A 12,014-nucleotide genomic window follows, 5' to 3' on the forward strand; every position below is an offset into this window, starting at 1 on the left:
ATGCTCCTACAGCCACAGCACCTCTCAGGATCAAAAGACCCTACAGCTGGCCAGGATAAGGAGAAGGCAGCTAAAGCGTTTCAGAACTGGGTTAAGACTGTGCCAGATAACCATACGATTATCTACTCAGACGGCTCTAAAGCCACTAATGGGGCTACGGGATTCGGCTTTGTTATCTACCGCGGAAACAAACGGATAGCCCAAGGGTGCGGCCGTCTCAGCATTGCAGAAGTATTTGATGGCGAGGCAGAGGGGGCGAGGGCAGGGCTCCAAAGGGCCCTTCCTACCTCCCAAGGCCAGCCTATACATATCTGTATTGATAACACCAGTGTCATCCAGGGGATACGCGGCAACATCCCAGACTCCTCACAAGCTGCCTTCTTAGAGATCCAGGCAGCAGCCAGGATATATACTATACAAACCCACTGGTCCCCAGGGCACCAAGGGATAAAAGGAAACGAGGAGGCTGACAGCTTAGCTAAGGAGGGCACAACGCTGCCAGTCCCCAGAGGCCTACTGCCGACCCTATCAGGGATCAAGCGGCTTGCTCAAGAACGCAAACAACACCAGCATAGAAAATGGTGGAAGAAAGAGGCACCCCCCTGTTATACCCAGCTGGGGCTTAAGGCCACCCTTGGCTGCCCTCCTGAACTAGCTCTACCAAGAGCTACCCTTCATCATCTCCTAGCAGCACGATCAGGCCACGGAGACTTCGAACAGTATCATCAACGCTTTAACCACACAGAAGCACTGCTTTCCTGCTCCTGCGGGGAGGCTAAAGAGGCAGACCACCTGGTCTACTGCCGTAAGACACTAGTGAGGAGGCAACGGTGGCCTATCCTCCACCCTTATAGTCGAAGGGAGCCTCTAGGACCTATAGGCTCTCTAGAGCGCTACTTTAAGGGGCTAATCACCGATTATGAAGGCTTCCAGGCCTTCCTTGACGTGACAGACTTCTTCCAGAAGATCTGCCCGCGTTACTAATAGATAGGACTTAACCTATCCTCTCAACAACAGACTACCTATAGTTATCAGGACAGCAGATTGCTATAACGGAACTAGGGCACCAGTGGGAACTAGGGACGGATAGAACACATAGTGGCCCTCGGGCAAGATCTGGAGGACGCTAGGAAGAGGCGTGTACTACACAGTAGATAGCTAGATCCTGCGGCCCTCCACGCCACATACCCTTCGGGAGGTCTGCCGCAAGGGCGGCTGCGCCCTTGCCGCCATGGCGTTAAAAAAAAAAAAAAAAAAAAAAAAAAAAAAAAAAATCAGAAGAGCAAAATAGCAATAATATAGATATCAGGGATAGTAATAATCATAGTACAAATGAAGATGAGGCTGGTGATAAGAGCATAAGTGTGGGCGACTAGACGTGGAAAGAGGAGCGAATATAGACGACAGACAGAGCACAGCAGATCATGCAGCAGACCAGCATGAGACTGCTGGGATGCTGGGTTAACATGAGCATATAGCGACATATTGCTATCAGCATCGCTAACTGCTACTTAAACAAGTCGTTTGGACGGCTGGGTGGAGATGACGCTAGCGTGGGATCAGAAGAGGGGATAGATGAGGTTGAGGACAGCCTGTAGGACTTACAGGCGGGGCATAGCATGCAGATAGCAGGTATGATCTACGCGCAAGAGCTTATGCAGTTCAGCAGCAGTCTCGCGGCGAGGCAGCAACAGTTCTGCTGAGTAGCGCGGCCCCACGGGACGGGTCGGGCCAGGGTAGGGTTAGGCAAAACGAAAAAAAACGGGACATATTTATTGACATTTCAACGAAGCAACACATATATAGGTACACAAGGTATTAAGATGGACAGTTAGATTAATAGATAGTCGTAGCAGCAGTAGTGAACTAGGCTAGCGAAGTTGATAGAGGAACCAGTGCCATGCCATGCCCTCGGGGGCATCAACCAGCTCACGCCCTTGGGGGCATAGAAAGTGCCACACCCTCGGGGGCATCAATCAGCTCATGCCCTTGGGGGCATAGAAAGTGCCACGCCCTCGCGGGCATCAACCAGCCGATGCTAGGAAGTTTGATAGCCTCCCATAAAGCTTCGTTCAACAGCGTCCGCTTGGAAAGCGTAAAAGTTTCTATGCTTTTACTTACCTATATCTTCCTTAGCATCGATATCTAGACGCCTAGGCAGGCTAGTCCCACTGCTAACCCCCGCAGGCGCTCAAGTGAAGATGTGCCTACCTGCATGGCTCTCCCAGAGCCTGTATGAGTTGCTACTCAGCCCGGTCCTGTCTATCCCAAGAGGAGGAATACAATCGCTCGAAAGATAGCAAAATCCCTAGAAGGAGGAGGATAGTATAGAGCATAGAACGACAATCCTAGTAAGCATATAGAGCTGGCCAACAGGGAGCACGATATATATAAACAGCCTCAGCAGGAGTAGCAATAGATATATTCACCGATAGATAGATGAACAGATGAATAGAGGAAGAGGAGATTGAGGGTAGAGAAAACGGGGGACGCGTAGGAGATAGAAGAGGGTTAGATATCCTTGGCTATCCACGCGTTTGGTCTAGGCGTGTTTGTCCGCGAGAAGTAAGACCCTGGCCGGAAGCGGACTAATGTATAATGTCGCGTTAAGAGTGAGACCAACGCGTCAAGCAGGGGCAAGACAAGAAGGCCAGCTAACCATAGGATAAACCATCACAAACTCCATCGTCCTAGATAAAGAGTATATCAGGGCACCAGTAAGCAGATATCCGCGCAAAGCCTCAGTCAGTATATAGACATTTGTAAAGGGTGACAGGAAGCATGTTTACTTATGGTATACAGCAAGATGTGCAACTCAGACAGCGCAAATTCATCGTTAATGGGCAAGGGAGAGCCAAGGGAGGACCTCAGGTAGGTCCGGGGCCCTGTTGGTCCCGACCCACTCCATCGGAATAAGCCAGGGCCCGACAGCCGTTGATTATGTAATAGCTAGTTGAGTATCCAACCGGCCGAGCAGATCACTGTGAAATTATGAGTTTGGGGAAGCAAATCGCAAATAGCCCTGCGCATAACGTTCTACCTAGGATAAGGGCAGATGGGATAGTTTAGATAGGAGCGAGCAAAGTGATCTAGAACTCAAACAGGCAAAACAGGCCATCATATAAACAGGTAACATTTTTTCTAAGAAATTTTATCACAACATTAGAATGTTATTGTTCTACAGGGTATGATCATCAACACCGCCACCTAGACAAGATCTGGGAGCAAAGGTTAACATAAGACGCGCTATACTGCAGGTTAAATATATCTACATATCATTACGTATAAACAAGTAGCCGGATCACTACCACTTCTCTTTCTAGTTATAGTCATACATAGGTTGGGCTATGATACCTCAGCTCTAAGGAGGGTATTTCCAACCTTACAACAGACCCTATGTTCAACACCTCTCCCCAGAGTTGTTCCTCAACTAGAAAACAGGAGGGAGCATACGCAGTATAGGCAGGCATAGCTTGTCCTTATTGCCCTAGACTCGTCAGATACCCAGGGCGTCCCAGGAGCTAGCACAGCCAGTGACCCAGCCAGTTAAGGGCGCCAATCCTGAGTATGAAAGACGTGCGATTATGGGGGTAGGACAGCTATTTATCCAGAGGGCGACTAATAGTGCGTATAAGTGTTCATAGCACCACCTATCATAGGTGTATTCCGACGCCTGATCTGTTTATTACCTTACAGCATGACCTGAGGTTAGTTATGCCGCTGCTGCTGCTGCTGCTACCGGACGTGAATACGCTAACTGTGGTGGGGTGAGTCAGCTCCCTCTGCTGCGTAGCCGTCCCCCACCTAGCATATAAAAACATAGAAGATTAGTGTACTACAGCAGCCTCGGACCAATCGCATCCGGCCGCCCTGCCAAATACGCACCCCTTCCAAGCATCCATCATCCCATCTTCCCGTCTCATTTGTGCACACATCTCATCTGATCACAAGCACCCCCACCCCCTTAACCACCTATCCCTAAGCCCCCAGGGGCAAGAAAGACAAGAAAATTAACGAAGAAACAACAGGAACAGCCAGCACAGGCTATCAGGCGGCAGTTGAAAAATACACTGCATATCACCGCAATGGCCAGAGTGCTCAGCGACAAGCGGAAGAGGAAGTGTGATGAGGGCGATAGAAAGAAAGCAGCAACAGCGGCATCAGCATCAGGGCTGAGGAGGCGGGTCCGGGCCAGGAGAGAAGATGAGATCAGCTCCCCCTTTACAGAAACATCGTCCGCGCGAGAACGGGCGCGACCTTTCCTCCTCGCCGTTGCCAGGATGCCCATCGACGTGCTGGACACAGCCTGGAGCGTCGGCAGGAACCGCCCTATTAACGCAGCCCACGTCCAGGAGCTGTTACACGCATTCAGGAGCGGCGGGCTGGAACGGCGGGCGCCGGAGAACCGGATCACCGTCCTCTGCAGCGCCGAGGCAGTCAGCCTTATGCAGCAGGACGGTGGCGGCATAGAGGGGCGAGAGGAGGACGACGGAGAGGACGACAACGATGATAACGACAGTCCTTGCGAGCTCTCCTTTTTACGCTGGGCCGAAGTGAGCGGGGGCCAGGCCGAGGTCATGGCCGGCCAGCACCGTATCCAGGCGCTCCGCGAGTACGTCAAGGAGACGGGCGCACCAGGCTCCGACCTATGGTGGGCGTGCGAGCTGTATGACAAAGGTATAGCCCCCAAGCTCAAGGCATGAGCCTGTGTTCACAAGAGGCTAACGGACGACATGGAAACCCAAAGACCGCCTGCCGCGCGACCTGAACGTCAAGCTCCGCGTCAACAGGCGCGATCCAAGCCTGCCCGACAATCACGGGCAGATCTGGACGCAGCTTGCGTCCATCGCCTGCATAGGAGGGCAGGCAGACGGACAGCTAGGCGGGGAGGACGCCGCCGTAGACCAGCACGTCGTCGAGGCACTCCGCCTCGGCGGCGAGAAGCATTTCCCAACGCGGAGGCTCGTTACGTTGTGGAACCACCAGAGATGGCGGCCTGTCACGACGCAGTGGTGCTGCACAAGGCTGGGGTTAGACACCTTCAATATTTCATACTTTGAGTGGATTGCTAGCCTCCGCATCGACGAGTACTGGATTGATGCCCTTAACGAGGTTCTCAGCGTTTTAGCCGACCTACCCGCGGACGAGCAGGTCTACATCACGCCCGCCGACTGGGACAGGCTCTCAACTTGCCAAGCCGCCCCCGATATTACGAGCGTATTCTACACGTCCGGACAGCAGCAGGCGGGGCTTGAAGCACGTACACGGGTCGACGGGTTCCTTGCGAACATGGACGATCACACCTACCACCTCGTCCATGATGTTATCACAAACTCGCTGGTGCTTACGTTCCCCGACCTAAGGCGTATCCTCCACTGCAAGAAGACGGAGATCCAGATAGCCGTCCGCGTGCTCTGCCACGTGATCTGCTGGATCAGTCCAGAGCAAGCTGCAGCTGTCGACAACGTCAGGCCTAAGGATAGGAATAAGCCCCTCCTCCGGGAGCACCTGTCGATAGCGCTAGACGACCTCGCCTCCCATAGGGGCTGGGCTCCCGGGGCCTTCCCCGCGATCGCAGCAGTACAGCTCCAGCGACGTATTCTGGACTTCGTACGGGACAACCTAGCCGAGTTCCGGGCGCCGGAGCTGCTCCCACTCCTGGATGATGACGCGATAGGCGATGAGGAGCAGGACAGCGAAGACGGCTTATACGGGCAGCGCTTCAAGCACGTGGCGTGGGCGCGTCTGCTGAAGATGGTGCGTCAGTCAACCGACAGGGAGGGCCACACGCTACGCCCGTTGTGGACGACGGAGTGCGCAACAAGGAGGAGCGAGCGCCAGGCCAAGGCCTCTACCCTCGTGCAGGGGTTCTGCGCCAATCTGTTCAAGCTCGCCGGCCAGCAGGACGTCGCAGCTAGACAAGCTACCCAGCAGAAGGTGGAGGAGCTCGTAAACGCCTACCTCACGCCCTCCAACGGATCTGCAGCAGCGCTGGACTGCCCTGGCGACGAGGACCAGCCGACACAGGACGCGCCCGCCATCACCACTAAGCAGTCTGCGCGCCAGCGCCAACAGAGCAGCAGCAACAACAATAGCAATGATGATGATGACGACGACGATGCTCGAGGTGTTTCACAGCCCAGGCGCCGTAACAGTATTCCCTCCTCCCCCTCCTCCCCCTCCTCCCCTTCCCCGCCGCCGCCGTCACATCAACAGTGGCGCCCTCTGCCTTCGCCCAAGGCGCCAGCGACCACCGCCAGCCAGAAACCAGTTCCACGCTGGAAGCTGGGGCCTAGAGCTAGGAAACCAGCCAGAGCAGCAGTATAGTAGCAGTCGTGGTCGCGTCTGCAGGCCTGGGGATCCCTTGCATACCTTACATAGACAATTCGTTTGGGAAAGTTGTTCTGAAGAACGCTGCAAGCCTGCCCGTTTGAAACATAGCCAATAGAAGATGCCTCAGCAAATACCTGCGCCCGGCGGGCACATACAAAGAAGGTTGCCTAGTTTCACACTAAGTGGGCCCCCAATTCCAGATGTGCCCCAGTCCATCCCTTATTGAGGTCGTCATCATCAGCTTCACGCCCGGGAGGGCATTTGTGCAGACCGTACATTCTTAGGCAGACGAATGTCAGACCAATTCGAGGTTTTGTTTTTATTGACATGATATCAAGCTGTCTTAATAGGGCTTTAGTCTAGTAAGAGGGAAAGAGGATTCCTCCACTCTCCCCGATAAAACACAGGCGGCACATGCTGCATATCTGCCCTCCTGGACTTATAGTGGGTGAGAGTTACACGGGGAGCAGGACAACAAGCAGTAGTCAATACCCTAATAGATAAGTGGTTGGTAAGTAATCTCCTAGTAGATGATATATAGGTAGTCCTACATAGAATCCCTAGAAAGTATAGTACAAGAGACCTCACCTAGCACCTACATACATTACGCACACCCAAGACCGTGAATAGTAACACCTAGCATCCCACCGCAGCTACATTAAGATGTCTTTAATCTATGAGGGAGATGTTATCACCGAGTCGCTAGTAGATAGTGATGGCCTACCCGATGCAGAGGATACCTCTAGCCTGGACCATAATAACGATCCCTTCGCCCACAACCAGGACTCAACCCGCCAACATGAGGATGAAGGCGACAATGGGTGGGACGGCCACCGTTGGGCTGTGGACCACTCCTCAGGGCACCACCGGTTCCGAGGTATATATGCGGAAGGAATTAAACTAGCTATGAGAAGAATATGCTAACGCCTCTCACCCCTCTCCTCAGCTAGACGCTTCATCGAAAAGGTCCTCCGAAGTGATTTCGAGCCAGCCGATGCTATCAAGATGCTACAGGAGAAGCACACTATTGACTTTGGGTCTCGCGCTGGAGGTAGCGCGCCAGCGAAGGCCACGGACGCCTTCTTCCCGCAGTTCTTCCTTGACTTCTTCAGCATCGTCGGCAAGCCACGCAGCCCCATCACGAAAAGCGACGGGCCCGTCTTCGACAACATCGAGTTCTCTCTTGAGTCATACGCAGCGCCCTATAGCGCAAAGCATATCGGCGGCATCCCGTTCGATATCACCGGGCGCACGTTCAGGGTCGCCAAGGCTGGTACCCGAGAGGTCTGGTTCGTCGTCATGCACCCCGTGGCGCACGAGCCGACCTCCAGGGGCGGGGGCCCGCGCGAGAGACAGACGGCCTCAGAGAAGAGCGGGATGCCGGCTGGGTTAGCCCGCGAGCTGGCTGCATATATCGTGGGCGTCTTCCAGTCGCCGCAGCTGCTTGGCGAGGGGGTTGAGGCCTGCTGGCGGTTGGGGACAAAGAGCACTCAGCGTATAAGCTCAGCTAAGTGGCAGGTCTTCCAGCAGCAGTTCATGGACGGTTGGGCTGTCTGGGCCAGCAACCACAACCACAATTCATTCTGGCGACGCCACGAGCCGGCGTTCCACGCGTATGACTACGGCGCGAATATCGAGATTCAGGTCAGCGATAGCATCTACGACCTGCCGCGCGAGAGGCATATACCCTATGAGGAGGAGGAGGAGGAGGAGGAGGAGGAGGGCGGGGAGCAGGGCCCTAGAGATGGAAATGTTCAGCAGGACATTGAAGAGCTCTCTCTTAACGATGAACAAAGAACACACAGCGATGCAGTGGACGGCCGGGAGTACCAGCAGATGCTCAGGGAGAGCAGGGACCTGCAGAGGATGATTATAGAGCTCGACGCCCGCTTTGATCTCAGCAGTATCAGTGCTATATCGTACGCCCTTGCAGTCTGTATCAACAGCGAGTCGGGTAGCTCGCAGACGCGCTGCCTCCTCGCCGACCGGAACATGGTGGCGCGAGAGTACCCTGGTAACCGCGACTACACCTTCTACCCGCAGGCCTTCCACCCAACGTATGGAAACTTCTCATCCAGCCAGCCGCCCGCCTTCCTCAACTCGCTCTACACCGCTATACAGGGGAATATGAGCGACCGCAATGAGGGCGCAGACGTGCTGTCGTTCGGCTACTTCCAGGGCTACTCCAACATCAAGAGAAGCGTGCGCCACAGCGCCAGCGCCCTCCTCGCAACGAAGGGGTACGCGACAGCAGCGCTAACAGCCCCAACGTCACACACATCCGCCATGTCGTACACAAGAGACAGGCGGGAGAGGCTGCTACGTTGTATCCGTGGCGACCTCACGCCTGAGCAGCCTGAGGAGTCTAAGCCATTTGCGCGAGAGCGTAGGCAGCTGGACATCGCTATCGAGAAGGATGAGGTAGCATACCGGATGGAGCAGGTTGTATCACTCAATATACGACATATGGACAGCGTTGAGCGCACATTCGAGAACGTTATTCGCCCTATTTTCCAACTCATGCGCTTCTTCCTCACAGAGCATGAGTCGTATGTCCACATCTTTCGGTCTATACCAGTCGGAATCTTCCCCCGTATCATGTCAGCCTACTGCCGCCTGTTTGAGCTTGCTATCTGTGAGATGGAACGGCGTTACGTTGCTGGCGGCGAGCGCGGCCTAGACCTCGCACACTCTGAGGCTGTTGCAGTACTTGACCGGCTTGGTGGGTATATCTTCACCGGGCATGAGCGCCACCTGCCGAAGACGGTGCTCCGGCCGCTAGGCACCATCGACAGCCTTCTGGCTGGGGCGTGGCCCTATATCGACCCAGCCGTACTAGACCTCGCTCCAGCCGGGGCAGCGACCTGCTTTATGGACACCAGCCGGTGGCCCCGCTCCGCGAAGACGGGAAGGCTTATACTGCTCCATATTAGCGAGCTACAGCACCACTACGGCGACCGCCTTGCCTCCCACCGGGAGACCGAGATCTGGTTCAGCCAGCTAGGCCGGGACGCATTCAAGAGCCATGCAGCTGTGACGGAATATGTGACGGAACTCATGCGGGAGATGTGGATCCCCCAGACGAAGCTCTTCATAGCTAACCAACTACGGCGCAGGCTGCAAGAAGGTAGTAGCGACACTGGTAGTATGCCTATTACCTTAGAGCAGAAAGAGGCGTGTAAGTCTGCTGTTGAGGCGTGGGAAGCGGCGCCAGACGCCTTCACCCATGTGGCGCTACAGCGGCTAATTGACGGTCTCACCTCAGGCGGCTCGCGCATAAAAATAACCTTGTCGAGGACGCGCACCAGGCACGACTTTGCTACTCAGCTTCTCCGCGTTGTCTCTACTGAGAAGGGGCGGGCAGCATCCGCGCCAGTCAACGCGACATGGCCGGACCATCTACAGGCGGCCATAACTAGCGGCAACCAGGCCAGCAACGGACTCAAGCCCGACGAGTGGGTCTCCGTGATAGCCAGCCGACTCCTCGCGGCCGGTGTTGAGTGGGTGCCTGACGCCGTCAAGGGCCGCTTAACGTCAACAACCGTCGTCAGCCTGTGCGGTCGAGAGGTCGCGCACGTAGTAGTAACCGGCCCGCCAGGCTCCCTGAGGCGCGCGGCGCAGGAAGCTCAAATCAAGCACGAGAAAGCTGCGCACGACCGGGCGCTCAGGCAGACGCGCAGAACCATCAACTTCGGCTGCAGCTTCCCCTTCACCGACGTCCCCAGCCTTATTACGGACGGTTTTCTCAAGGCTAAGGCGATCTTCTCTAACAAGGGCGATATACAGGTTCTGGACCACTACCAGCTAGCGATAAACGTCCTCTACAGCAACATCGAGGACCCCCTCTGTTGCCTGATGCTGATGATCACATTGACCGTTTGCTCCTCATCGGAAACGCCAGAGGTCGCGCCTGGGTCGCGCAAATTCGGGACCGCAGCCAAGAGAAAGGACCCGGCCCAGCTGGCCCTCGTTATGGTCACGAGGATGATGTGGTTCCTCTACCCCGCCTCGTTCCCCTGGAAGAAGGGTTCAAGTGGGACGGCCTATGATGTAGCCGAGATGACGAAGAAGATTGGTACAGTATAACGCAGGGATGGTGTGAGGCTTATGATGCTAACAGCGCTGTAGAGCATAAGGGGTGCAGCAACAGGATGTTGCGTGAGCTGGGTTGGGTCACCTCAAAAAGCAACCGCGACAGCCCCCGAAACACAGACCTGCAGCTGCGGCCTCAAGAGGACCTCCTCCAGACACTCCGAGAGCTACGGTCGGCCATGAAACGACCAGACGACTTTATCAGCGTGGTCTTCAACAGCCAGGACAGCATCTGGACGGAGCGTTGCGCGAGCATCATCAAGGATCGATAAGGTTATATAAATACAATAAACAGGCGAATAAGGGAATAGAGATAATAGGAATTGAGTAGGAGATGCAGATGCCTTTGGTTTTTTTTTTCCAATTTCGGTGGGCGAATCCGATAGGAGCCAGGTGATGCGTTTCTCCACCAGCCTCTCTTGCTGAGCCATCACGCGGGGGACACATCGACTGTTATGTCGAAAGGTTGTGTACCTCGCCAACAGGACCATTATCCTGAGGAAGGAGAGTATAAACGGGGATTGGAGATACGAGAGACCTAGATATAGTATATAATGTGAGGCTAGGCGGTGCCTTGCAGGAGAGGGAATTTTATCAACATATTCGTAAGTATACGTAAGGTATTGCACTCTGATAGCTTAGAACTGAGAGTGTAAACGAAATAAAGCCTAAACAAGAGATTTCTTGCCAACGGAGAGGCCTATGACAAAACGGACTGGATATTTGAGATCAGGGCAAAAGGTTGCACAGAAAAAAAGCTGCAAAAGTTGCGACCCGCCCAGGACTCGAACCCGGACCTTCCCCTTAGCTAGAGGGGAGCTCTGCCAATTAAGCTGGCAGGCCTCTCATCCCAACTGGTGATATCTCTGCGACGTTTCACGCCTTTAAGGCATGCGCGGCCGTAGTCTCGCGCGCATGACGGTCGTTTCGGGCATACATACGAATCGAACCCGCCCAGCCCGGCGGCGGCCCGCAGGCGCATCCTAAACCGGCATTGCAACCAGCTGCCGCGCCGCCGCGCTCCTGCAGCGGCGCAACGGGGAAGAAATGGACAAGCGACAGAGGGTGCAAAAAAAGAGGCCCACCCAGGACTCGAACCCAGATCTTCTCCTTAGGGTTAGGAGTGCTCGACTAATTAAGCTGATAGGCCCTCAACCAGTGATTCAGCCTACTACCGTTCTCCTACTTAGGCCTTTCGACGCACGTCAAGCGTTAGGAGTTAGCTTGACAGATTGCTGAGTCGGCGAGGAGCAACGCTTGCGGGCGACGTCGCTGGGCCCGGGATAAGAGCGGGGCCCGCCGCCGTCAGCCCGGCCCGGACGGCGAGGCGGGGCGACGGGGCCGAGGCAGAGGGCGTCAGCCAGCCAATTACGGGGAAGGGGGGGAAGAACAAAAAGAAACGCAAGAAAAAGGAAAAATGAACGACCTCACCTGGATTCGAACCTGGATCTTCTCCTTAGCTAGAGGAGCGCTCTACCACCAAGCTACGAGGCCTCTCGACTGGTGTTGGGAATGAGGGTGATATCGTTGCCGATAAAGCCTAGCGGCGGATAGCGATGTGGATGAGCGAGACGTTGGCAACGGGCGAA

The 12,014-nt window shown here is 55.0% G+C and overlaps 3 protein-coding genes across 3 annotated transcripts; all 3 read left to right on the forward strand.

The window, feature by feature from the left end:
* Window positions 1-984, forward strand: gag-pol-0 (Gag-Pol polyprotein; the record flags this gene model as incomplete). Its single annotated transcript, XM_037330185.1, has 1 exon — window positions 1-984. One exon carries the CDS (start codon window positions 1-3, stop codon window positions 982-984), a length of 984 nt encoding a protein of 327 aa, XP_037171568.1.
* Window positions 985-4,085: 3,101 nt separating this feature from the next.
* CGCA056_v014944 (uncharacterized protein) lies at window positions 4,086-6,327 on the forward strand (the record flags this gene model as incomplete). Its single annotated transcript, XM_037330186.1, has 2 exons — window positions 4,086-4,677; window positions 4,748-6,327. The coding sequence occupies 2 exons, from the start codon at window positions 4,086-4,088 to the stop codon at window positions 6,325-6,327; spliced, it is 2,172 nt and encodes a 723-aa protein (XP_037172266.1).
* A 669-nt stretch (window positions 6,328-6,996) lies between these two features.
* On the forward strand, window positions 6,997-10,697 carry CGCA056_v014945 (uncharacterized protein; the record flags this gene model as incomplete). Its single annotated transcript, XM_037330187.1, has 3 exons — window positions 6,997-7,210; window positions 7,280-10,408; window positions 10,462-10,697. The coding sequence occupies 3 exons, from the start codon at window positions 6,997-6,999 to the stop codon at window positions 10,695-10,697; spliced, it is 3,579 nt and encodes a 1,192-aa protein (XP_037171572.1).
* Window positions 10,698-12,014: the final 1,317 nt, after the last annotated feature.

This window comes from Colletotrichum aenigma (assembly GCF_013390185.1).
Source record: "Colletotrichum aenigma strain Cg56 chromosome Unknown KSG_Cg56_contig10, whole genome shotgun sequence".
Classification (NCBI taxonomy): Eukaryota; Fungi; Ascomycota; class Sordariomycetes; order Glomerellales; family Glomerellaceae; genus Colletotrichum; species Colletotrichum aenigma.